Consider the following 27,824-nt stretch of genomic DNA (forward strand, 5'->3'; position numbering starts at 1 on the left):
CTGGGTAAGATCAGCATTAGGAGTTTTGTCTAGGCACTCTTTGGTATAGCTTGCCTGGGGAATTGAACCCTAGTCTGTCGCGTGACTGGTGGTAGTGTTACCCTTTTGTCCACCAATTATTAAAAAAGTATCATAAAGCATCAGCCCACATTTCTTCACAGCACTGGGTTCGAGAGTCAATAGCATCCCAGCATTTCCAATAAAAAAGGTGGGGTGTTGATGCTGGTAGTATTCAAAGTAGAAGCTGGTGATATGATAGGTATACAATGTCACAGTGACAATGATCCCGGGTATTGAACCCACAACCCTGTCATCAATGCCACTTAGCACTGCCCCAGTGTGCTTTCAGCACTAACCCTGGAGTTAGAGCCAAGGTCAGGATGTTGGATGATCACCACCTCACCTTTTCCCAACTCCCCAACTCAAAGCTGGGGGAAGGGAGGGGAGTGGGGTGGGCTTTATACCCCCCTCCAGCCTATGCCTTACCTGCTCCAGAGAGTCCTATTCTATTGGCAGTACCTGCATTGGTAGTACTTCATGGACAAGACAAGCTGCGTGTGTCCACAAACATTTGGCCATACAGTGTATCTATTTGAAACGTACGCTTCAAAATAAAGAGGAACCCAAAACAGCCAATCAGAGCACAGAGGGCGTGGCTTGTCTGAAAACGGGTGTGGAAAGAAAGTAACGCTTGATCCGGTTCCGCCCACAAGAACAGCAACAGCGGACGTCCAGCTGCTGGACTGCAGGGCTGCTGGCCTCAAAGAGGGAGATATGGGATATGGGACCGGGACCGTGACCGAGTCTGCTGGCTGACCGCTCGGGAGCGTCTCCTCTGGACGTGCTGCTTCTCTTATGCTTATGTGGAGCTTCTGCTTCCGTTTTCAGTTTCAGTGGGTGGTCATTCGCTACCTCCTGAAGCTACTTCTGACTGTTTGCTGTGAGTGAGTGAGTAGGTGGCTTCTGGACTCTGGTCAGTGCGGTTTTCCAGCCCTGCTGGGTGTCTGAGCCATGGCTGAGGCCGAGCAGATCGACGACGCTGAACTGTCCCTCCAGGGGATTAACATGCTGCTGAACAACGGCTTTAAGGAAAGCGCCGAGCTCTTCCACAGATACAGGTCAGGACTTTGGTGTGGAGACCTCGTTTTTTGGGTCAGTTGGGTGTGAGGGATGTCGGTGTACCGGTTCTGAAGCATTACTGGCCTTTTCTATAGGATCTATAGGACTCTACCCAGTCTCTTCCCAGTAGCAGCTGGTTCAGCAGTTGGGGTGTGTAGAAGAGTCTAACAGCTTCCTCTTAATTACTAAAGTATCCAAGTTCTGACACACAGATGTGCAAATGCACAAACACACCCACCCACCCCCACATACAGCTTATCTAGTCCCTGTAGAGAAGTACTGCCTCTTAATGCAGTGGGCCAGTGGGGTTTAAAGCCCCCCGGCATTGAGCTGTGGAGCAGTGGAGGAACTGTGTTCTCTGGAATGATGATGATGATGATGATGATGGTTGGTGCTCCATCCAATACTTTTGGGAAGAGTTGGAGAACTGGGGATGATGAGGCGACATGGTGATCATCCAACATCCTGACCTCACTGACGCTCTTTTTTATTTGCTGAGAGCAATCAAATCCTCACAGCAATGCTGCTCCAAAATTTAGTAGAAAGCCTTCTTCCCCGGACGTTAGAGACAGATACCCCAACAAAAGCAGAATAAGCTATTTTTTAATGCCATTAATTGATTTCATAAAAAAAACAAAAACACAATGAATAAACAGGCGTCCCAATACTTTTGTCCAATATAGTGTATGAATTAGCTTAGCTTGGAATGGTCTTGCTCTTCACATTGTCAAAAGGAGTTTTCCACAGGACTGTAAGTGCTCAATGTCTGTAAATATTGTGATATAAAAATATTTACCGTCTTTACCATTTCACCATTTCTTTAGGGTTACAAATATGCATGTTATTGTAGCCAGTGTAATCTAAGTGCTTCTCTTCTGGAGGACAGTAAATACATCAGTAAATCATCAAATATTGGCCAGAGATGCCATTCAAATCTAATCCTCCTGATGCTGAGCACTGTCTTTAAGCAAATTTCTGGTACCGTTATACATCTCTATTGTTTTGTGGGCATTATATCATGGAGGAGTGTCATTATTTGATAAATATACAACACTGAAATATCACCGAAACTGGAAGGTATGTAGGAGAACATCCTGGAGAACCAGTGTAGATGATGTCGATAAGGTGTTGAGCAAGTGTAGATGGTTCTAAGACTTTGGGTTAGTATCGGGATGCACCGATTTTTGAGTATTTGCCGATACCAATTCTGACTTAAGTACTCGATAGACAGCTATATAGGGTGTATTTATTTTTTTTATATCTGATCCCAAAAAAGATCTAATGAGCTTGGAGGAACAGCGTTTACTGGTTGAGCAAATGCACATCTGAAAACTTTCAGAGCTATGAAAAATTTAAATTGACACAATGCAGAAACACGTGCAGGTAGGGCTGGGCGTTATGGTAAAAAATACTATATCACGATATTTAAAGACATTTTCTGCGATACACGATACATGTAATCACAGACTAAAAACAGCGACAAATTCTTAAAAACTAGTATTTAGTATTCTCACATACTGAGTGCAGTGCTGCTCTTCATCTGATTAAAGAATTGACCATATTCTCTGTTTAGAAAGCATCTTGTGTATCACAATAAGAAAATTTATCACGATTCGATAAAATATCGGAAGATTGCCCAGCTCTATGTGCAGGTAGGGAAGCGTAATCTTGCTAAGCTCGACCAAACAGCTTTTAACTGGTGTTTAAATTCACATTTCAGAGCAGTGAAAAAATGCCAGTTTAGGGAAAAAAGATACTCGTCTCTGTGTAAAAAGCTACTAAACTTCAGTGTGTTTCCTTTAAACAAGCTGCTGAAACTCAGCTTTTGGTTTCAGAACCAAAAAGAAACAGTGCTGTAATCTAAACGTTCTGTTTAACGATAATAACTGTTCATGACTGGCTTTTACTGGTTGTTTAAACATTTGATTTTATAACAAAAGTCTGCAAACAAAAATGTAAAAAAGAAGAAAGTAAGGGTGTCAGTAAACTTCATGGTATTGGTTCTCTATTTGGCTGTTAGTGCCAGTAACGGCAGTGATACAGTATCAGCACCGGTGCAACACTAGTTTAGCACGTCCAGCACCATCAGTACACCTATGGATACACTAGTTTACTAGTATTCCCCTTCTTTATTTCCTTCTCTTGGAACCAATTTCTGTCTAAAAACAATCCTCAAATATGCAAATATGAGAGGTAGAATTGTAAACCCAGTCAGTAAATTGGGAGATAAATGTAAAGTAGGGTTGAACGATTTGTGGAAATGATCTAATTGTGATTTTTCCGCACAATATTGCCATTTTGATTTATATTGTTTTTTTTAATAACTATATTAGTGGTTCACATATCAAGCCAATATAATTATAAACGTATTCCTACACGAAGAGATCCTCTGTCGAAAAATATTAAAATCCAACCATAAATAACCAGATGAATACCGTAAGATAGATTAGCCTATAGCTGAAGAGCAGCATCAATGATAATGAGCCTTCAACAACTTTTCTCATAGAGTGTGATGCTTTCAAACACCTGTCTAACAGAGGTGGGGGTTCATGGCTGGACCTTATGCATAGCTGGTGGCTTCTGATTGGTTATATACCCTACACTCTACCCAAGTAATCTCGGAAGAGGAGGGTCTTCAGTCTGGGTTTGAGGACCGTGAGCGAGTTGGACTCTGCTGTTTGGACACCCAGGAGAAGCTCGTTCCACCACTTCGGTGCAGGACAGAAAAAAGTCTGGACGCTCGTCTTCTGTGTATCTGAAAGGATGGCGGGTCGAGCCGAGCCGTGCTTGAAGCTGGAAGGGCTCTTGGTGCAGATCGGCTTTTGACCATCGCCATCAAGTACAGAGGGGCTGGTCCATTACAAGCGTCCAGGCTTTTTTCTGTCCTGCACCGGAGTGGTGGAATGAACGTCCCCCTGAGTCGCTCGCAGACTGAAGACCCTCCTCTTCTGAGAGTACTTGGGCGAATAGTAGAGCATTATGGTCTCCATATTCACTTCTGTGTTTGGCAGTATCTTTTTAAATTTGACTCTATTCAAACTAGCTGAGGTTATTCCTGAGTAAACAGTGAAGCACTTTAGTAAGTCACTCTGGAGAAGAGCGTCTGCTAAATGCCATAAATGTAAATGTAGTTACAGCCCACCTCAGATGTTTGAGGCTTCAGAGAGACAGCACAGTCATCTGTAGAAAGTCGGGGTTTTAGTTATGATGAAGGAAGCAAGTCATACTTTCCCACACAAATGCTGGAACCCCCAGCTGTCCGGTTCAGAGCGGTACAGAGGTGAAACCACAACATGAGGTTAGGCATCCTGAGGGGCTTTTCTTTAAACGTAAGCCCCTAAAAAGCTTCAAAAAGTGGAATTTATCAATCTTAGAAAAATAGAGCTGCTCTTTGCTTTGGTCCGCCTAGGTTGAGACTTGCCTGATCATGGCGCAGCTATATTTAGTGGTGTGAAGTGTCAGTTCCCCTCCTCTGCTAGCAGGCCGTATCCCAGCGTGAAGTGTTCTGCTTAGCGCAGTTAATGAGCAAATTGACATTTAAGCGCTCGGTGCACGCTGGGGAGCTCCAGCAGCTCTATAGATCTGAGAAGCATCGTTGTGAGAGGCCTTTCTACATGTAAACTGCAAGAACACAGCTCCTCATGTCTCCTCATGGGCTCTTTTTATACAAATGCTCACCCTGAAAAACTCCTTATAGTTTTTTTGAAGCTTTTCATGGTTGAGAGTGGCTGATATGGCCAAAATATCACATTAGCTGAAGAGCTTTGCACAATACTCTATGTATTACAGCATCTAACTGTGGAATTTGGTACCTTTTACTATTAGGTACTTAAGGTACTTTAGTACCCGGTACTAGATGGTTCCACTTTGTGCCACAAAAGTCAGTCTTTCCACTTTCCAATGAGCTGAAATAATAGGATTAGATGTAAAGGTGGGCAATATGGCAATAGTTTTTTGTATCTTGTGATCCATATGTCCAAATATTTGTGGACACTATTTTAAGTTGCACTCATTGCTGACACAGCTTGTCTAGTCCCTGTAGAAAAGTTTTGCCAATAGGACTGTGGAACAGATAATCATTAACTCATTGGCACCACTCTTAATGCCAGGCGTGGGCTAGAGGGGTATAAACCCCCCCAGCATTAAGCTGTGGAGCAGTATTGTGAATTTCCCCACTGCGGGACTAATAAAGGACTATCTTAGTATAGAACTTTGTTCTCTGAAATGATGGTGGAGCTCCATTCAAAACCTTTTGGGGGATGGGCTGGTGAGTTGGAGATGAGGTGGGGTGGTGATTATCCAACATCCTGATCTCACTCTTGTCCCTGAATGCAATCAAATCCTAGCAGCAGTGCTCCAGAATTTAGAGACAGTTACTCCAACAAAAGCAGGAATGACTTTTGATTTCAGAAGAAATGATGAATGGGCATGTGTCTCAATACTGTTGTCCATATAATGTAGGGATGCATTAATCCGATATTAGGATCGCATATCGGTCTTGATATTAACAAAATTAGCCCGATCGAGTATCAGATAATTAGGCCGATCCATGGAACCGATCCTTTCACTTTAATTTGTTGGTGTAAGACTGCACTAAATTTGCAAATACATAAATGACAAATGACAATTTATTCATTTATATCTCTGTGCTAATTTGTTATATTATATAAAGTAAGTAAAGTCAATCCTGATGCCTCAAGTCTCTTTCACATGGTGAGATTTAATCGGTTTATTAATTCAGCAATGGTATCAGATCTGTATCGGTTGTCAACCGATATGCAAAGTTCATGTATCGGTATCAGTATAAGCCGGATTGGTGCAGCCCTAATGTAGTGTATGTAGTGCAAGTACAGCACACTACGCTATTAGCAGTCTTTTTAGCTGCTTTTCAGAGCTGGAGTACTCGAATATCGGCGGTGTGGGAATCTGGTTCGGTGAATGGATCGGTCCTGTGATCGGCCTAATTATCCGATACTCAGTCCAGCTAATTTTGTTAGTATCGTATCAGGACCGAAATTTGATCCTAGTATCGGATGGTGCATCCCTATTAATATAGCAGTAAGATAACCCACCTCTATCTTGAGTAATTACTGCTGCTATAAGTTCTTCCTCAGTAAGAAAAAATACATGTAAAAAAAAAACAAAACACTGTGATTAGATTTAGGATCACTAGGACTTTTTGTCCCTCACTGGCGATCTTCAGTTCTTGGGGTTCTAGGCCTCTACTAAGTGCTCAGTTTGCAATATTCCCCCTGGGGAACGGCCCTGACACGTGAGGTCAGCGAAAGCACAGGACTGATCTGAACAGGCCGCTGGGTCAGATTCCAATGTTTGGATTCTATTGTTATTATATAGAAATAATCATTTTAAACCATTAAAATACTTATATTAAAACCTGAATAGTTTTTAGTTGTTTTCTGATGCATCATTAATTATTTGAATCTTTATTTTTCATAACTAAACAAAGGTTTTAAGTGATAAATGCACTGTAAATAACTCTTAGTACTGTAGCTACAGATTGTTCAGTTCTCAGGGACTCCTCTACAACATGGAACCCCCTACGTTCATCATTCTGACCACAGCAGATCAGCTTTCACAAATCCCATTTAGGCTAATGATCAGATGCTGTAGGACAGCCCCTTAGCTGTAGGCCGCCGTGGTCCGAAAGCAGAAAGAATTGCTTACTGCTGAGCCAGTGACTTTAAACTGGTTTTATCATCCGTATTTCTGTGTACGCGAGTCTGATCCAGTTCAGAAAGAGGTACTAAAGCCTTAAAGTGCTTATGAGAACAGTTTCTCATCACACTTGTGGGCCTCCCAATGCACTACTTCCTTAAACCGTGCCCCCAGCCAGACACTTTCAGCCTGTTTTTGTCTGTTAACCCACAGAGAGAAAAACCCTTATTGACATTTAAACCATGTACAGCATCCTGAGTTCACGTTAGGTGCGGTGCTGTTTGACCTACAGTCATAATGTAGGGTATTACTTCACATGAGAGAACTGCTTAACCAGCTTTAAGCTCATTTGCATTTACCAGTTTAATGAGGAAGTGGTGAGTTGTCTCTGTGGCAGTGACGACATGTCCAAAATGCTCCAAATCATCAGGCCTAAAATTCAGGGCTGAACCCGACTGTGAAGATTAGACTATTTGTTAATATTTTTGAGAATATTAATATCAGCTAGAGAGACGTTGCGTATGCTAAGGAAAGCCTGCAGACTGTTTTAATGTAATATTGATATTAATATCTTTTTTTAATTTAATTTTTGAACATTAAAATAGCTTCTTCAGCAGTAATAAATAAATAAATAAAATTAATAAAATGATTTTTGGATGAAAAGAAAAGTGGTAGGCCTGAATCATTTGAAATGATCATTTCTGGTCTTCTACAGGTTTATTAGGTGACCTGTATTTTTTAGTAAATCAATAAATCTTTTTAAAATAATACAAATTTCAACAAATAAATAATCAGCTTATAATATTTACGATTAAAAAGCAAAAATGTGTCTTCAGACTCTTTTCCTGCACAACTAACACAGCTAGCACTGATAGGATGAAAAATTGGCCTGGCAGATACTAATCCGAGCCGAGATCTACAGAACCTATATTCTGAATTAGACCGTAAATAAACGTACTGCCTGCATCACATCTGCCGCGATCATTGGAGAATGGCTGCCTATAGCAAGGTACCTGTTCCAGTGGTTTGCTGTGTTGAATGTTGATGACTGATGGGCGAATTTTTGCATTCTCGCATTTCAATTCGTTAGGATTCTCCTTCAAAACTGCCTCCATACTTCAGGCCTTTTCTGACACCTCAGTATTGATTGCCTTACTTACCCCTGCCTCCACCTCAGCTTCTCAGCTTCAGCTAGCCTCAACAGTAAACCACCAGCGCATGTGGTCACACAGATCGTCTTTTAGCAAGTGCGCCAGATATAATGTGTGTGTGTGTCTGTAAATGTAAAAGTAAGATTTTCACTGTACAGTGGAACTGCTAGTTTCTGCTGTGCACATGACAATAAACTCTCGAGTCTTTAATCTATATTCAATATCTTGAATCTTTATTTATAATTCTTGGTTAAAATGTAATCCTGTTTATAAAATAAATAAATAAATAAATAAATAAAAACCCTTCTTGGATGACTGACGGGTCTCCAACTGATGGTTCTACTCGTTGACTGTTGGGGGGGGGGGGGGGGGGGGAGGGCTGGGTTCCCTTTTTGAGTCTTGGTTCCTCTCAAGGTTTCTTCCTCTCAGTATGAGGGAGTTTTAGTATTTAGTGCATATATATATATATATATATATATATATATATATATATATATATGCATCTAGTATTTATATATATTATATATGGGGCAGTGGTGGCTCAGCGGTTACAGGGTTGTGGGTTCGATATCCAGACTCGGCAAGCTGCCACTGTTGGGCCCTTGAGCAAGGCCCTTTACCCTCTCTGCTCCCCGGGCGCTGGAGTTGGCTGCCCACCGCTCTGGGTATATATATATATATATATATATATATATATATATATTTATTTATTGTTGAAGATCAAATTAAGCTAAATTGAAGAAAGCATTTGCTGACTAATTTCAGTCTTCCTCATTGACTTTTTGTTTTGTCTTGTGTTCCAGGAATTACAGCCCATTGATGAGCTTTGGTGCCAGCTTTGTCAGTTTTCTGGTAAGGAGCTTTCTGTTTTATGCTTTCTTCAGCTGCTTCCAGCCTGTAATGCTACTAATCATTTATAGATATATATCCACACTATATGTCCAAATGTTTGTAGACACTCCATCTAATAGTCTCTGTAGAGAAGTACTGCCAAAAGTCTAGGGCTCTCTGGAGCAGATGAACCTGAACTGAGGGCTATAAAGGCTTCTCTTGATTGTAGACTTTAACAGGGATGCGTCTACCTATTCGAGAGTGTTCTCATCAAGACTGGATGTTGCAGATGGGCAGTTTTGTTAAATGTAGAGCTTAACTTGTAGGTCTTCTAAATTTTCTCAGGATGCTGATTTCAGTTTTGGTACTGAAGCCTAATGACATAGACTGTTCCACTCTTTATACACTTGTGAAGAGTAATGAGTAATGTGATGAGCTGAACAACCTTACTGAGTGTTTAAGGAAGCATCTGACTAACCAGGTATCCACTCACAGTTACGACATTCGCGAAGGATGTTACTTCATCTGAAATGTTGCCTCACAAACACCACAGTGACTCCTTGAAGTCTTGTGTCCTGTGAGATCGCTGGTTTTCCTGTTCACAGCATGCATTGGTCAGCATTTCATGTCAAAGATAAGCCAGTCCTTGGGGGACACTTTACCAGTCCACGTTTTTGTTCGGTTCCAGGCAGCACAGTAGAGTCAGATAAACAATCAGTCCTTGCAGAACTTTGATTTTGTGCCTCTGATGCACTGGAAGGAGCAGAGAAAATGCTGGAATTCATCAAGGACTGGACTTAAGACTTGCATATCATTTACATTTATGGCATTTAGCAGATGCTCTTATCCAGAGCGACTTACAAAAGTGCTTCACTGTTTATTCAAGAAGAACCTCAGCTAGTTTGAATAGAGTCAAATTCAAAGATACCTCTAAGCTTAGACTCTACTAAACACAAGTCAATATGGAGACCATGATACTCTTCTCTTCACCTGAGTACTCTCGGAAGAGGAGGAGGGTCTTCAGTCTGGGTTTGAAGACAGTGAGCGTTGGACTCTGCTGTTCGGACACCCAGGGGAAGTGATGGGTCAAACCGAGCCACACTTAAAGCTGAAAGGGCTTTTGGTGCAGATCGGCTTTTGACCATTGCCATCAAGTACGGAGGGGCTGGTCCAGTCTTGGCTTTGTAGGCCAGTATCAGGGTTTTGATTCTGATGCGAGGAACAGCTACAAGAATAAGGATGCATCTGGATATCGGTCCAGATATTAACAAAATTAGTTAGATCGGGTAACGCATAATCAGGCTGATCCATGGAACCGATCTTTTCACTGTAATTGGTCGGTGTGAGACTGCACTAAATGTTTACATGTTTGCAATTTTTGATTACTGCTTGTACATTTGACCAAGTTTCTTATTTATTCTCAGGTTCAGCTGCTAGATTTTATTTTTGTGTTTGGCAAAGTGAAGCTACTTATTTTTCTGATACCTTTAATTCATTTTAATATATTTTAAGAAATTTTCATTTTTTAGTGACAAATAAAAAGCAATTAAGTATGTTTATGTCTATGAGGTAACTTGTTATATTTTGCTTTGCAAAGTTAATAAAGTCATGTGTAAGTCAATCCTGATGCATTAAGTCTCTCCCAGATGGTTTAATAATTCAGCAATGGTATCAGATTGGTATTGGGTATCGACCCATATGCAAAGTTTATGTCAAAGTTTATGTATCAGTATCGGAACTGAAAAGGCCAGATCGGTGCATCCCTATACAGGAAGCCAGTGAAGAGAACGCCAGCAGTGGGGTTACATGGCTGAACATAGAAACGTTAAAGATGACCCGTGCCGCTGCATTCTGGATAAGTTGCAAGGGCCTGGTGGTGGCAAAGGGCATATCACATAGTTAAATAAGGGAGTGGACAGTGTGGGCTGTTATTTTAATAAGAATAAATTACACCATTATATACTTTTCATGGTAGTGGTACCCCATGGCAAGCAGCCATCAAGTGTCTTGTGCAAATGTCAACTAAGAGGAAGTAACATTTTGTAGACAAGAAAATATATATAAATAAATAAGTCTGTTTACGAATATTTCAATATAGGCTGGTTTGAATGCCGGTCATGCTGGGAATGGCTCACTTTGACTCACTTTGGCAACGCATACCCGGCTCCAACACACCAGTTACAGTTCTAAGTGGTAAAGTGCAGGGTGTTATTGTGGGGGAAGATGTGGTGTGGTTTGTCCATAGAGTTCAGAGTGGTAGTTCTGATTGATGGGCTGTGGACACTGTGCTACCGGCTGTTCAGCAACCGTATGATCTGGGGGAAGAAGCTGTCTTTTTGATACCTGGCACCTTTTTGGAATAAACCTTACTGAAGATTGCTGAAGAAAGCCGGAATGATTGTAGTGACCACACCTTAGCTTCTACCAGAGAGCGTACATGGAGCAAAGCCAACATCAAGTTCAGACATATTCTCGTAATGTGATTTAATTACTGTTCAGAGAGTGATTTGGGACAGCTCAGGGCACGGCCTCATTTATCACGGTGTCCAAAAACATTTATTATCACAAACACGGCCAAAAATGGAGTTTGAAGATTTTCTACTCTACTGATGGGTGACGTCTTCACTACTTTCCTGGTTGCAGTCGTATCTAGCAGATAGGCAGCAGTTTTTCTCTATTGGGGCTTTCAATCATTTAATGACATTTGGTGTACCTCAGGGCTCAGTTCTCAGCCCAATGCTTTTATACTGTACAGTACTGTGCTATACATGCCCCCCATTGGTGACCTCACTGAAGATTGCTGCTCTTCAGTAAAGTGAAATGGAAAGTGAACACTGGTCTCGGATCTGCACAGCTCTGAGATCATCCATAAATAATGACTCAGGGATTGTTATTGATGTCGTCCTTTATGTGGTTAAAGATGCTCAGAATGCACATACTGTAGTACAGATGGCTTGGAGGGAAAGGGAGGGTGAGGTGGTGGTGGTGGTGGTGGTGATGTCTGCTGGTTGTGTTTACATTAGAAATGAGTGACACGAGTGAGGAATGTGTTTTTTTTTTATTTTTTGTTTGTTTGTTTGTTTGTTTTTCCTCCTCAGAATGCCATGATGACTTTTGAAGAGGAGAAGATGCAGGTGGCGTGTGAGGATCTCCGGGCCACTGAGAGACTCTGCGAGTGTGACGGCATAGGTGTAATCGAGACCATCAAAAACAAGATCAGGAAAAGTGTAAGCCTTTTTTTTATAAATAATGTTCAGCAGCCCACTTTGAGCTCAGCACGCAACAGTGCAAGTCTTCCATTAACTTTTTGATTATGATGAATCACCCTGCAAATAGCAGCTTGTTATATACAGTCATTTGGCAGATAAGGAATTTAATAAATGGTTCCTTAAATAATTCATGTTGTTGCTTTTATTATTTAGCTCCAGAAAAAAGCCAAACAAGGGCATTTTACATGTTTTTTTTTTCTTGCTCTATAACAAATGATACCATTTGATATTTTAGGAAAGTCTCAACATCCCTATTTGGGAGTGGAAATAAAGCCGGAATGATTGTAGTGACCACTTCTTAGCAAGTTCAGACATATTCTCGTAATGTGATTTAATTACTGTTTATATGAGCGTGATTCGGGACAGCTCAGGGCACGGCCTCATTTACCATGATGTCCAAAAACATTTATTATCACAAACATGGCCAAAAATGGATATGGAAGAATTTCTACTCTGCTGATGGGAGACTTCTTCACTACTTTCCTGGTTCCAGTCATATCTAGCAGATAAGCAGCAGTTTGTGTTTTATGTTTGGTGTACTTCAGGGCTCAGTTCTCGGCCCAATGCTTTTTATACTGTACTGTACTATACATGCTCCCCTTTGGTGACCTCATCAGGTGTCACGGGTCGCAGTTTCACTGTTTTGCAGATGAAGTGCAGATCTGGATGTATATAATAAACCATCACACAGTTTATCGCCCCTGGGTTTTGACAATTTGCTTAGGTGAAGGAAAAAACTTCTCGAGCCTGAATAGAAGAAAGACGGAGGCTATACTATCGGCCTCTTTAGCTGCTATTAAGAAGATAAGTAACTGTTTCTATTCCGGGTTATGTTATTTCTTCTTCCACTCAGATTAGAAATCCAAGAGTCATGTTTGACTCTACTTTGTCTTTTGAACAACATGTCAAACACCTACGAGGCTGCCTCTTTCCATCTAAAGAACATTGCTAAGTTCTTCCCTCTGAGCTGCGTACTTCTGGTGACCTGGCATTTAGTGTTGCTGGCCTCAGGCTGTGGAAGTGCCTCCCTTTTAAGTTGAGTGCTTGTTCGTCCGCAGATATTCAAAGCTGGTCTTAAAACCAGTGTTTTCCAGCTATGTTATGGATGTAATTTCTATTCGACTGCTGCAGCGGTTCTACAACGGTTCTACGGCGGTTTTATGGGTCAGCTCCTTGACCTATTGACCTATCTAACAGCACTTCCCAGCTGTGATAAAGTCGTTAACACACGGTCTCTGTGTTCATTTTGCATAGCAGGATCTCTCAGTAAGCTACAGAATTACAGAAGCCAGCAGTGAGGACTGGTGTCCAGTACAACTGTGCTTACGCCTTCTTCTGATTGCTAACAATTGTGGTTTATGTGTTCTTGTATAACCCTCAGAGAGAGTGTGTGTGTGTGTGTGTGTGTGTGTGTGTGTGTGTGTGTGTGTGTGTGTGTGTGTGTATCTAGCAGGTAGATAGTCAGAGGTCTGAGGTGGCCATGATGGAGCGTCTGCAGAGGCTGATCATTGTGGCGGACTGCCAGGTCTACCTGGCTGTGCTTTCCTTCGTCAGACAGGAACTCTCAGGTTGGTCTGTTGAGACAGGAAGTATCTGGCAGGCTCTCAGGGTGAAACCTATACTCATATTCCAGTTTTTCCACATACCGGTCTGGTTCTCGCTGATCTACTGTCTGCACACCCTCTCAGATCTTTTTGTCTGTTGTACATTCATTAAAGTGGATTTGTTGTTTTCATGCCAGTGATATCATATTTGTGATCAAAATAACAATAATCTGGAGAAATCTCAGTGACGGCTGAGATTGTGTTAGCCCAGTAATCCATCAGCCAAGGCATGTTTAGTGTCTGAAGTTTAAATCTTTCATTTTTCACTGGAGCTATGAAGCCAGTAGAAGCTAAAACCCCAACAGTTAACACCCAGTAAATTATATACTTTAATTATCACACACTTTCCTCAAGCTGTGTCATGTTAAATCATCTCAAATATACGTCCTTGTGTCCTTGTGTGGTTTCTGATACTGTGTGACACTTTTATCCATCATTGGACATCTGTCAATGGACGGTTGGGTCAGAAGGTCCGAGACGACACTCAGTTCTTAAAGGCAAGTTTGTTCTCTCGACAGCCAAGTTATTTCCAGTGATACGACACCAGACTCCTATCACTGTGAATGGAGAGAGACTGAAATACTAGAAACTGAAGGTCAGGTTACCGTTTCTAAAGCATATTATAAAATCGCTGATTGGCTCGTTTTGTTGAATGGCGGGATCATCTGTAAACGGACGCCATGTACGAACAGTGGCCAGTCTCTTTTTTTAACACTGTCTCTTGATCACTAGTTAAAAAAGCTTCTGTTTTGCCTTCTTTTATGATTTATCACAAATTTTCAATTGTCAGCTTAACAAATTTGAAGAAAATAAGAATTTCTTGGTCTGAAGATTGGTTAAGGCTTAATCTTACTTTAATGACTTACTTTAACTTCTTTAATTTTTCATTCCAAAACTTTCATCTGTTTATCTTTAAATTTAAATGAAAAACTGACTTTTGGACCCTGCTGTATAAGAAATAGCTGAAAAGGGAGGATTCAGTATTTTCTATTTTCTATTCTATTTTTCTATTTATTTATCTTTTTTCTTATATTATTATTTCTTATATTTTTTCTTATACATATTTTTCTTATATTTTTATAGTTTTTATAGTCTTATAGTTTATGTTTCTAGATAAGTGTGTCTTAAGCCCTATTTGGACAGGATTTGTTTTACATTGGGAGTAATGCTATTATCACCAGAGTTTCTCAGTGATTTTAGTCCCGACTGAATGCTGAACGTCAGACGTTTTTATGGACAGTGCACTCCCCATTCCACATCTGACGCTTTTTACATCTGAGCCTTAAAAAATTACTTCAGGTTATATGAATCCCATACATTTCAGAGTGTGAGTAAATATTTCATCATGTCCTGTAAAAAAGGATTTTTTCACGGCTTTTCTGAAGTATGAAGGAGCTTGAGGAGGCATTTAGTTTTGTGGTGTATGGCACCAATACCTAGGGTCAGCCAGATCCAGAAGGTGAGCCAAAGGACTCCCTAAAGGCTGCTGGAAGCTTTCGGCAAGTCATTGTGTGGCGTAGGCTTTAGCCTACATACATGTTGTGATCATGTAAATAGGGCTGGGCGATATGGTAAAAATACTATATCACATAGATATTTGATACAGTGTTTTTCTGCAACTCTTCATCTAATTATATCAATCTAATTACACTGTCTGTAATGAAACCTGCAGTATTAACAATAACCTCCGTATGCTTAGAAAAGCCTATTATCACAATATCAAAATTTATCACAATAAGATAAAATATCATCATATTGCCCAGCTCTACATGTAACTGCACTCACATTGAATAGTGAATCACTCTTAGACTTTACAGACGTCCTGTAGTGAAATGACATTACTCCATCTCCCCATGTAAAACTAATCCCACCTGAAAAAGGGCTGCAGTGTCCGAAACCACATAAGCAAGTCTACACCTCACCGTGGGTATATACTCCATTATATGCTTGCGTTATTTGTGAACTACTTTGGTCTTGTAGATCCAGAGCAAAAGTAAAGAAGCAAACTCTGACACCAAACAGATCTTGGCTGAACAAATAGGATGAAGAGCGACTGTGCAAATTTGACGGTTGACAGAGCTGCTACTGTAGGACTGTAATCTCTCCTGTCATCAGTGATGTTGAGCTCCACTGAGTTTACTTTCTTCATTTGGTGGAAAGAGCAAAATGTGGGGACTTTTCAGAACATCAGCCATTGAAGTTTATGTGGTGGTGCTTATTATTATTATTATTATTATTGTTGTTGTTATTGTTGTTGTTGTTGTTGTATCATAACAGGTAAATTCCATGTATTACTCTCTTCATGCAGCGTATATTAAAGCTGGCTGGATTCTCCGCAAGGCCTGGAAGATGTACAACAAATGCTACAGTGACATCAGCCAGCTGCAGGAAGCCTGCCAGAGGCGGTCCTCCGCACCACAGGGGGCGCTCTCGTCAGATCGAGCCAAGCACAGTGAGAAACCTCCCCTACAGACGACAGACGAGTCCCAAAAAGGCCACTGCACCGATCAGCCTGAAGACAGCCTGAAGACTTCCCCACTGTCTGAACACCAGGAGGCGCAGACCTCCATCCGGCCCAAACCCGGCCAGAAGGCTCCTCTTCGGTACGAGGCCGGAGTGACGGCAGAGTCTCTGAGTCGACTGAAGGGTTCGGTCAGCTTCGGCTACGGCCTCTTCCACCTCTGCATCTCCATGGTGCCTCCTCACCTGCTCAAGATCATTAACCTGCTGGGCTTCCCTGGCGACCGGCAGCAGGGGCTGTCGTCCCTCACGTATGCGAGCGAAAGTAAGGACATGAAGGCCCCTCTTGCTACGTGAGTAGGTGTAAAGAAGAAGCTTCCCAAAGAGCCCCTTGGCTCGGGTCGTTTACTGCGTCAGGCGCATATTTAGGACTTTTGATAGTTGGTCTTTTATTTATTGTGGAAGATATTATGGTTTGCATATTTATGCTGTAAACAAATGCTCTGTTCTAAAGATATATTTACCAAGGCAGAAATGTGAACAGTGGACCTGCAGAGTTTAATGAAAGTCATTGCTTATGATACACTAAATTGACCAAAGTATTGGGACATCCTGCTCGTTCATTGTTTCTTCTAAGATCAAGGGTATTAAAGTGTTTATCCTGCTTTTGTTGGAGTAACTGTCTCCACTGTCCTGGAAAGAAGGCTTTCTACTAGATTTTGAAGCATTGCTGTGAGGATATGATTGCATTCAGCATTAATCAGTTCAGGACATCGGATGATCCCCACCTCCCCTCATCCCCAACTCCCCAACTCATCCTAAAAGTACTGGATGAAGCACCATCATCCATCATTTCAGAGAACAGTTATTCCACTGCTCCAAATCTCAAATCTGGGGGGCTTTATACCCCTCTAACCCACGCCTGGCATTAGGCAGCATGGTGCCAATAGATTTATATTCTATTGGCAGTACTACTTCTCTACAAGGACTAGACAAGCTGTGTGTGTGCATTTGCACATCTGTCTCAGCAATGGGTGCAACATAAAGCAGTTAAATGCATTCATTAGAATGGGTGTTTTGGGTTTTGCTGTGTTAGCTTGAGGTGTTGGGTGGAAGTTGGTTAGAAATGAAGGTGAATGTAAGTGAAAAGTAAGTAAAGATTAAACTGAGGGTTAACATACACTTTCTATATAGTGTGACCCAAAATAAACATCTTGTTGCTACTTTACAGGCGAAGGATAAATCCTGCTTACCCCCTTAAATGGCTTTTGGCCCACCTATTCTTCAGTAATTCTATTACCAGAGAAAACTAACTGCAGGGACGTCTGTGTGTATGATAAGCTTGGATTAGAAGTCAAAAAAAGTTTAAAAAAAAAAATATTCCGAGTCATTTTGGAACATAAATAAATAACTCCTGATTGGGCAGTTTTCCAATTATCGCTTCAGAATTTAAACTTTTTTGTTGCCAAAATATAATAATGAAATGTTGAGTAAAGATGTTTAAAATTAGATATATAGACTTTATAGTTGTTTTTTTTATTCCCAGAAATGGGCAATTTCTGTATTGCTAGTAGGAATGCACTGATCCGGCCTTTTCAGTTCCGATACCGATACATACTGATACATAAACTTTGTATATCGGTTTGATACCCGATACAGATCTGATACCATTGCTGAATTAATAAACCATTAACCTCACCATGTGGAAGAGACTTAAGGCATCAGGATTGACTTTACTTACTTTATATAATATAACAAATTAACACAGATATAAATGTTTATCATTTATATATTTTCACATTTAGTGCAGTCTCACACCAACAAATTAAAGTGAAAGGATCGGTTCCATGAATCGTACTAATTATCCAATACCCGTTTGGGCTAATTTTGTTAATATCGGGACCGATATAATATGTACCGATCCTAATATTGGATCGGTGCATCTCTAATTGCTACTGTAGTGTTGCATTTTTCTGTGGAAGGTTTGGTCTTTCAGTCTAAATACAAACATGTTTCCTCTTTGCATTATTTTCTGGCCCACACTAAATCTATCCATTTAAATGCACAATATGTGTGTTTGTGTGTGTGTGTGTATGTATATGTGTGTGAATTCAGTATTTATAATTTGGCTACATTTGGGACTACTTGCAGTTTTACTGTTTACTTTACATTTCCTCTGTGATGGTACTTAATAGTACAGTCATGTGTCAAAAGATCAAGACTTTCAAGTTGCTTTGTGTCTGTGTGTCTCAGACTCGCCCTCCTGTGGTATCACACAGTAGTGCAGCCCTTTTTTGCACTGGATGGCTCCGAGACGGAGGCGGGGCTTCTGGCAGCCAAAGCCATTCTTCAGAAGAAAGAAGCGGAATACCCAGACTCCTCCCTCTTCATGTTCTTCAAAGGCAGAGTGCAGAGGCTGGAGGTGAGGACAGTTTCACTTCTGTTCGTCTGATGAGAGAAAGTCCCGCCGCTGTCAGTGCACACTGCTCTCTGTGTCGCAATGATTACCAGCATTCCTCTGAGTCATGAAGGTCCATAAGGAGCATAGACAGTCTGATTCTGGGTCATTTTGAGAACACAGGCTACTGTGTGTCTGCTTATGTGTGCCTACATCAGAGGGGACGTTACACGGTGTTGACCAGAGAGGAAGCACATTTAGGAAGCACTTACCGTATGTATTTTCAGCTGCTATGTGTGTCTCTCTCTCTCTGAGTGCTTCAGATCGCAGGAGTATAACGGGCACAGAATTGTGGAAATTATATAATAAAGATAATTTCAGTATTAAGCAAATACACTATATGGACAAAAGTATTGGGACACCTGAATGGCGTATTGAATGGAGCACCATCCATCATGCCAGAGAGCACTCTTCTTCCACTGCTCCACAGCTCAGTCCTGGGGGTCTATATATACCCCTCTAGCCCACGCCTGGCATTTAGAGGCATGTCTCCGAGACCTTCACTGGGCTTCAGCACAGTCAACAGAAGGGCAGTTAACATGTCTGGAGGTTCCTCCAACACGGACGAAAGGCTAGTTAGTAGTGGCCGAAGTTCAGGACGTTAGTGTGACCCTGTATGTCTGCCGCAGTGCCCTGTGTACCGCTGCACGGAGCTGAGCAGCGAGGTCAACAAACAGGAAAACATGGCTGGTTTAACTCCTGTGTAAACGTGAGTGGCGTTAGCGAGTTCAGCATTTTTAATCAGTCCCGCTGTTCAGCCCTGTGTTCACTCTGGTTCAGTTTAACTCGATGCCCCGTTAAAAAGGACACTTGATGGGCGGAGTTGAGCATGTTTAAACTGGATGGAGTGGAAATTTGGCCAGAGTGTTTGATTGAATTGTAGGTGTATTTAGGAATGGGCAGTAGCCTCAGCCATTGATTACAGCACAGCCGGAAGCCGTTTAACACTGTTATTCATGCTTAAGCAGTAATGTTTTTTACATGCTTTCTAAAATGAGTAGAATTTATTTACAACATTTATTTATAAGGTGTAGATTAAGATGTAGGTTCAGATTAGGTTTAGGTGTAGATTAAGGTGTAGATTAAGATGTAGGTTCAGATTAGGTTTAGGTGTAGATTAATGTGTAGATTAAAGTGTAGGTTCAGATTAGGTTTAGGTGTAGATTAATGTCAAATTTCTGATTCTTTTATATTAACTAAAATGTCTGAACACACCTTTTATATATTTAATGTATATACAGTATGTATATACATTAAATATATATATATATATATATATATATATATATATATATATATATATATATATATATTAATGTATATGTAATAGTACTAATAAAAAGTATTTTTTATTTTTTATTCTTAGACAGAAAGAAAATCATAATCGGCCAAAATCAGATTTTCCAGTCATATGGAATTATCATCAATTATTATCAGTTATTAAAAAAATCTAAAATTTGAATTGCATCTCCAGTAAACTCCTACTGCTGGGTTACATGCTTTAAAATAATGTGCTCAGGTGTCTAATAACTGGTTGATTTTTCAGGATGAAGACCTGGTCATCACTGAGTCTTTATTAATTGGCGAGTGTTCTTTCTGTTTTATTGTCCAATCCTGTGCACCTGTGTGATGACCTCAGTGCCAAATCAGCAGTGCCTTAACGTCCTTCAACAGTGCTTTGGAACTGGCCACAGAGCAGAGGGAGATCCAGCACATTTGTCTATACGAGATTGGTAGGTCGCTGTTTGCCATTGCAGCTTGAACACCCTGTGATTTTCCAGCTGTGATTCAGAGAAATGCTACGTTCCTCATATTTGCTGAGGGTAATGAACCTGTAAAAACCTGTAAAAGCTTTAACTTTGCTGTTGTTTATGATGGGTTAGTTTAAGATGGAGTTTAAAGGTGGCGGTAAAGGGACGGTGTCTTCCACTATAATGAATATAATATGATAATATAAGGACACACTTTATACTAATCTAAGCATATTGAAGGTATCGTTAGTACTTTAAAAACTTTGACCAACTGCATGTTTCATTACAGATATGAAATTAGTGCTGTCTGTTTAATTGGATAAGGGGCAGATTTTGAATATAAATCACTGTAAATCACTGTAAGTATGGGAGAGTATTTAAGATTAGTTTTTAAGAATCTGATGCTACTCATGTGTTTCATCTGTGATCACATGTATTGCGATAATTTTTTTCATATAATATTTGCCCAGCCCTATTTTTTTTTTCTTCATTTGATTGCATTAGTCAAGTCAAGTCAAGTGGGTTTTATTGTCATTTCAACTACATACAGAGTACACAGTGAAACGAAACAACATTCCTCCAGGACCATGGTGCAACATAGACAGTGCATACAGAACACAAGTGCAACACAAATGATATGTGGACAATTTCATGATGAATATTTTTTACAGAAAAAGGAAAAACTAAAGCTCTAAAGTGTATCTTTAATAGTCTTTAAATATTCTGGAGGTTTTCTGAGGACAGTCATGATATAAAGGCCAAATTGTGCTGCTATTGCATTGTTGTCATGCAAAACCCTTGGATTTGCCGAATTTCTTGATTTTCTTGATGACTGAACTAATAGAAATGCTCCAGAATTAAATTTTCATTAACTGAAGTTGATATAGTTATTGAAGGACAGTGAGGATTTACTGTATGCATGTATTTTCTGTTGTCGATCTGATTTGGTTAAGCTTATAATGCTTGGTTTGTGTGAGAAGACGCCTCTTTGTGGCTGTGGGTTTGATATCGCTGATGTTTTGGCAGGTTGGTGCAGTATGATCGAGTTGAGCTTTACTGAGGCATTCAAAGCATTTGACCGCCTAAGGACGGAGTCCCGCTGGTCCCAGTGCTACTACGCCTACCTCACAGGAGGTAAGACTCCTCTCTATTAAAAAACACACATGCTAGGAACCGAGGCTGTGAAATTGAGAGCTGTGACACAGCTGATAAGAGGCATGTAGGTTTTAATGTGGTTTTTAAAATAATAATAAATAACAATAACTGGCTGTATTTTTGTATACTTGTGGCTCAGTGTGTCAGGGAGCGGCGGGGGATCTGGATGGAGCATGCTGTGTGTTTAAGGATGCAGCTCGACTGTTCAAGAGGAAGCACAATCAGATTGAGCAGTTTTCCATGAGGAGGGTAAGGGCTAGCAGCCAAACGGCCTAACGACAGCATCAACTCATGTGCATGAATTAAGGGTATCAGACACACTTATCAGCTGTTAATCATTTTAAACTGTGTGCATGTGTGTGGGGGGGTGTGTATTTAAACAGGCCGAGGATTTGAGAAAGCTTCCACCTACAAGAGAGCGATGTACCATGGCAGCCATCGAGGTGCTCTACCTTTGGAAAGCTCTGCCCAACTGCTCTACCTCTAAACTGCAGCTCATGATTCAAGGTGAAATACACACTGTAGAGTAGGAATAAGAACAGAGCTCACTTTTCTTATAGTCCATGGTAAGACCAAGGGTCTAACCCTGCGCCAGGAAATCTTCCAGCCTGCTTAGTTTAGGCCCAACCCTGATTTACTTGACTGAACAAGCTCATAAAGAGGGCTGTCCGGCTCTGTCCTGGGATGCTTCTTAGACCCCGTGCAGGTGGTGGGAGACAGGAGGATGATAGGCTAGCTGGCATCCATGCTGAAGAACAGCTCCCACCCCATGCATGAGACTCTGGCAGCACTAATATTGTTATTGCTTTTTTACTTCTATTATTTATATTGTGTATATAGTGGTAATTTATCTACGTTTTTACATCTGAGTGTCTTGCTATCCCTTTTCTGCTGTGACACTGAGAATTTCCCCACTTTGGGACTAATAAAGGACTATCTTATCTTATCTTATATTAATAGCATGTCATATTTGCATGGCAACTTCCCATAAATGTAATGAGAAAGATTTGCAATCTGAACACTATTGATGACATTATGACACCAAAACCAACCTAAATTCCACATATAAATAAATAAATAAATAAAAAACAAACCCAAAGCAAGCAACAATTAGAAGTGGTGCTAAAGAACAAATAGGAGCTAACCAATAGGACGCTGTAGGACAATATCTAACCAATCATCTGTGTTCTTTTTTTTTTAACAGCTATATGTTGTGTTTATATTACGTTTCAGACGGATAAATATAAATAGATCAAAGTATTTTAGTGATCCTGAGCAAAATTGCAGCTTTACAGTAGTGATACATAGAACTGCACATAGACAGACACATGTAAGGCAAAGGAGAAAGGCAGAAGTGACTGCACTGTCTTTATATGATCTAACACACTGATCTAAGTTTTAATAAATAATTCTGTGATATAATATAGTTATGTGATTATATAAATTCTTCTGTGTGTACATATATTTTACACAAAGTCTATGTGGGAGCAGCAGCAGGTATTACACTGAATAACAGGAGGGTCTTTAACCCCTTAATGCAGAAAGGCCTATTGCACACAGTAAGGTGTATGACTCAGTAACTACAGGGACTTCTGTACAGACTAGTGGGGCTATTCTCTGGTAATAGATGTTTGTAATAACACTTTCGGCCTGCCGGCGGACCACAGGCTGTTTAGGGGGTTAATTCTTAGTGCTTACCTTTTCAACTCTCAATTTGTACAGTCTAGAAAAAGTGTAAAAGTACTGTTAGATTAAGATTAAGACTCCTGGCTCAGTGGACTCTCTGGACTACACTACCCATGATTTCCTCCAGACTCACATGACTGTCACCTGCCCAACGGTTCTTACTTTCTGATTACCCTTACCTGTGTAAGACTCATTGAGACTATTTGTGACTGTACTATGTGCAGCGAAAAGTGTCCTCTGCAGTTGACCCATCTGTGGTAGTGAACACACACACACTAGTGATCTAGGGGCAGTGAGCACACACACACACACACACACAGAGTGATGGGCAGCCAACTCCAGCGCCCACCCGGGGAGCAGAGAGGGAGCAGAAAGGGTCTTGCTCAAGGGCCCAACAGCGGCAGCTTGCTGAACCCGGGTATCGAACCCACAACCCTGTCATCAATATCCCGGTGCTCTAACTGCTGAGACACCACTGCCCCTCTCTACCCCTTTTTTTGACCCGTTTTCTGTCTTCTGGTTTTCCGCTTGTTTACCTGGCCCTGAATACCTTTTGGTTTTGACCTCTGCCCGGTTTCTCAACTTTCTCCATTTTGCCTAGCCTATTTATCTGCTTTCTATATTATTGACCTGGTTTGATGTATTTACTGTGCCTGTGGATTGCTTTTTCTATATTAAAGACTCTCTTGATTTTATCTGTGAGGGTCTGGTTCGGCATAACTGCGTTACAGAAAAATGAAGTAAGAAATCGAGAGATTTATAAGAACTTTTTCAAAGAACACCAGCGTCTTCACCTGTTCCTTAAAAGTCACAATATAATTATTCCTGAGTCTTACCAGAGAGTGTTGCTGTCCTCTCTCTGTGTCCTCTCAGTGCATTGTGCTGCTATCAAGCTGAAGAGTCATACAAAGCACTCTTTTAGCCTTGCCCCGTCTCACATCACTGCGTTTTTGGCTTTTGTTGAGTCTTACCAGTAAAGGAATAAGAATTGAGAATTGAGCACTGAATAGCAGGAGGATGTTTAACTCTCAGTCTAGAACAAGTGTGAAACTACTGTCCGATTAAGATTAGGAGTCAAATTAAGACGTCGGATGTTTTCATAGAATTAGAAATCGAGCGATTTTTAAGAAAGAAGATGCAGAATAACATCATCTTCACCTGTTTCTGAAAAGGTGTTTAACAACATGCATGCATGTCTGCAGCAGATGGACAGTCTGATGTATCCGTGTTTGTTTGTGTGTCAGTCTTGCAGCAGATGGAGGACTCTTCGTGTTCTGGTCTGAAACACCTCCTGCTGGGCGCCGTGTACAAATGCCTGGGCAACAGCGCAAACGCAGTGCAGGTAAACATTCATGCAGAATAATAAACATACTCAGAATCTGTCTGTCTGTCTGTCTAATTATAAAGTGTCCTTCATCTGACATGAACGTGCGTTTAGTATGAGTGTGTTTGTGTTTGTGTTTGAACACTGCAGTGCTTTCAAGTGGCTTTGAGAGACGAGCCGGGGTGTCTGAGTAACTCCTATGTACAGCCCTACTCTCTTTATGAGCTGGGGTGCATATTTTTGGAAAGCTCAGAGGTAAGTATTGTGTGTGTTTGGGATTTATGCATTGCGGAAGTGATACTTTAGGAATCGAGATGCTTCTTGATGTGAAGTGTGTTGTGTTCTTTCTTTCTGTCAGTCTGCAGCCAAAGGAAGAGCTCTCCTGCTTCAGGCCAAGGTACAGTGTCAAGTTGAGTGTGTGTGTGTATGTGTGTGTTTAAGTCAATATGGGTGACTGTTCACTTGTACACCAGACATGCAAACATTACATCCAAATGTTTGTGGACTCTTCTTTTGATAAATGCATTCAGCTACTTTTAGTTGCACCCAAATGCTTGCCTACTTCCTGTAGAGAAATGTTGTCAATAGCATAGGAACCTATTAGCACCATGCTGCCTAATACCAGCCATGGGCTAGAGGGGTTTTGAGCTGTGGAGCAGTAGAAGAACTGTGTTCTCTGGAATGATGGATGGTGCTCCACCCAATACATTTGGGACAAGTTGAGGATGAGCTTGATGATTTACATTTACATTTATGGCATTTAGCAGACACTCTTATCCAGAGCGACTTACAAGGTAACTCATATTACAGAGGTGGGTCAGTGTAATGTTAGGAGTCTTGCCCAAGGACTCTTATTGGTGTAGCGCAGCATAGTCACCCAGACCGGGAATTGAACCCCAGTCTCCCACATGGTGTGGTAGCTCAGTGTTATCTGTTGCGCCACCCCAACCGGGATGATGTTGGTGATCATCCAAAATCTTTACAGCAAACCTCCAAAATCTAGTAGAAAGCCTTCTTCCCTAAACAGTAGAGACAGTTACTCCAACAAAAGCAGAATAAGCTATATTTAATACACTTGACCTCAGCAGAAACATTGACCCACCAACAGGTGTCCCAATACTTTTGTCCATATAATGTGAATATATACACATATCTGAAAAATGCTCATATCATTTAAGCTGGTTTAAAATCCTGATATTTTGCATCACAAAATGAAACGTTTTTACATTTTAATAGATTTTTATGGATTTTTTTTTTATGGAGATTTTTTATAATAGGGATTTTTCATGGCACAGCAGCTGCTCAAGCATCCCACATCATATAGCATAGTGTTAACACTCTAACAGATTTTTTTTATATAAGCAAGTGTGGTTTGAGGTTTGTCAGGCCAATTTACAAGTACAACATTTTAAGGGGCCTTTATTGTTGGATGTAAGCTGTTACCAAATTTAAATTTCCTAATATAGTGGCTTTGTTCTGAGTCCTTTTAAACCATATGTTTTGTTGTTTAATTAATTAACAAATCACACAGTGTAATATAAGGTTAAGGGAAGCTTTTCAAATGTTTGATTTCTTATAATGGAGTCCTGATCTATGTGCTGTTGTGTTTTGCAGGAGGACTTCACAGCGTATGACTTTGAGAACAGACTCCATGTGCGAATCCACACGGCGTTAGCTTCCCTGAAAGAAGCTCAGTAGTCGGACCTCACTTTTAAGAGACTGCTTAATCCATCCACCCCATTCCCTTTTCTGAAACAAGCTCAATACAACCAGCCCAGTGTAGTAAACCGGGACAGTGCCACTCGTGTCCGGAACAAGAGGGAAGAATCAGCACCTCAGACTTGAAACCCCAGAAATGATCACTGGAGATCTGATTCACAACACTGGAAGGACTAGTGTGGAAGGGTGTGAATGCCATGGTGTCCACAGGCATGAAACAAACCCCCCTCTTACAGTAACGATAGATGCAATGGATGGAATCCCCACAGTTGAGTATAATGGGGAATGAATAAAAGCCCCCTTTGCAATGAGATTCGTCCTGTCACGACAACAGGAGCCACAACACAGCCAACACAATCTTCAGCCCTTCCAATAGAAACATTCAATAATAAGGTGTCTAGTCTTTTTAATACAGGAGACTAATGAAGTCTCTCTTCCGACTTAATGAGGCTGAAGGTTCACAATGGAACTCGGTCATGTGTGGCTGGGGTGTTTTCACCCCTACCATTGATCTTGAATGTGGTCAGTTTTAATAGCAGCTCTGGCCTTTTTCTAGTCTTTGAATGCGTAATACAAGAGAGCCTCTGTTACACTGGATTACGTTCACCTACTGTATAAGTTAGGCATTTTTCTGTATGAACACACATGGTTTACAGTTTTTGGACTGCATTGTGTTTGTTTTTTTTTTTTTTTATTGCACGAATAGGAGTCGCACATATCTAGATATCGGCAACAGCGGCGTTCAGAAGATGCTGTTCTTGAATATCTGCAGTTCCTGCAGAACTTGTGCCTCAGAGCTGTTTTCAGCTGTTTTCAATAGTTGTCTGCTGCTGTTCCTGCGTATGGGCATCTAATGCGCCTCATATGGATTCATGTGTTGCACAACTTTACCTTTACGTCATGCTGTTCAACAAAAAATATATATATATATCAAGGCAGGTGCTAAATCCCTAAAGATTTATGGGTTAAACCAGTCTACTTTCTAATCCACAGTGTTGCACCACATCACATGTTAAATTACCACTAAAGGTTTCAATTTCTGAGTTAAATTTTCTATTGAAAGCCCACATATAGTCGAACTTTCGCCTGAGTACTGCATGATCCCTTTTAGAATGAAAATTGGCAACAGTCGCAAACATTGTGAATGAGAAATAACACTATAGGCAATATTGTCTGATGCAGTAGGGGAATACGGTGGGGCTGATTCCAATGTTGACACACCCACTGAATAGGTAAGCACTAATTAGTTGCTTTAAATGAATGATTATGGATGGTGTTGCATTAGTTTAATCTCATTAATTACTTATTTGTAAAAAAAAAATACAGACTATAAATGATGCAGTCTGTGAAACTAAGGAAAGATAGTCAGGCAATATGTCCCTTTTAGACTGCTGATCTAGTTTATTTCCTCTGACTGTGTTTAGGTTTATGCTGATCATACTTCACATTTTCACCTTGTGAACCTTAAGTTAGTAGTTCTGTTATTAATCTGTATGCAGGAACTGTTGTGATATATATATTTTTGGTAACAGTTTCTTTAGCATATATTGTGGAATCCCACTGGGTTCTATTTTAGGGCCTCTTAAACTGATATATAAGTATAACAGTAATGTAGTTATGA

At 40.7% G+C, this 27,824-nt stretch overlaps 1 protein-coding gene across 2 annotated transcripts; it reads left to right on the forward strand.

Moving 5' to 3' along the window:
- The first annotated feature begins 680 nt into the window (after positions 1–680).
- LOC140561968 (tetratricopeptide repeat protein 39C-like) lies at positions 681–26,514 on the forward strand. Of its 2 annotated transcripts, none has more exons than XM_072687272.1 (14): positions 681–1,118; positions 8,750–8,798; positions 11,876–12,004; positions 13,497–13,614; positions 15,959–16,463; positions 18,364–18,532; positions 20,208–20,301; positions 21,346–21,453; positions 21,614–21,723; positions 21,858–21,981; positions 24,405–24,502; positions 24,635–24,739; positions 24,843–24,881; positions 26,099–26,514. In XM_072687272.1, exons 1-14 carry the CDS (start codon positions 1,012–1,014, stop codon positions 26,180–26,182), a joined length of 1,839 nt encoding a protein of 612 aa, XP_072543373.1. In that variant the 5' UTR covers positions 681–1,011; the 3' UTR covers positions 26,183–26,514. The 2 variants fall into 2 exon arrangements, with proteins under 2 accessions (XP_072543373.1, XP_072543374.1); XM_072687273.1 differs by having other exon boundaries at positions 13,500–13,614.
- The last annotated feature ends 1,310 nt before the right edge of the window (positions 26,515–27,824 follow it).

Source organism: Salminus brasiliensis, chromosome 9 (assembly GCF_030463535.1).
Source record: "Salminus brasiliensis chromosome 9, fSalBra1.hap2, whole genome shotgun sequence".
NCBI lineage: Eukaryota > Metazoa > Chordata > Actinopteri > Characiformes > Bryconidae > Salminus > Salminus brasiliensis.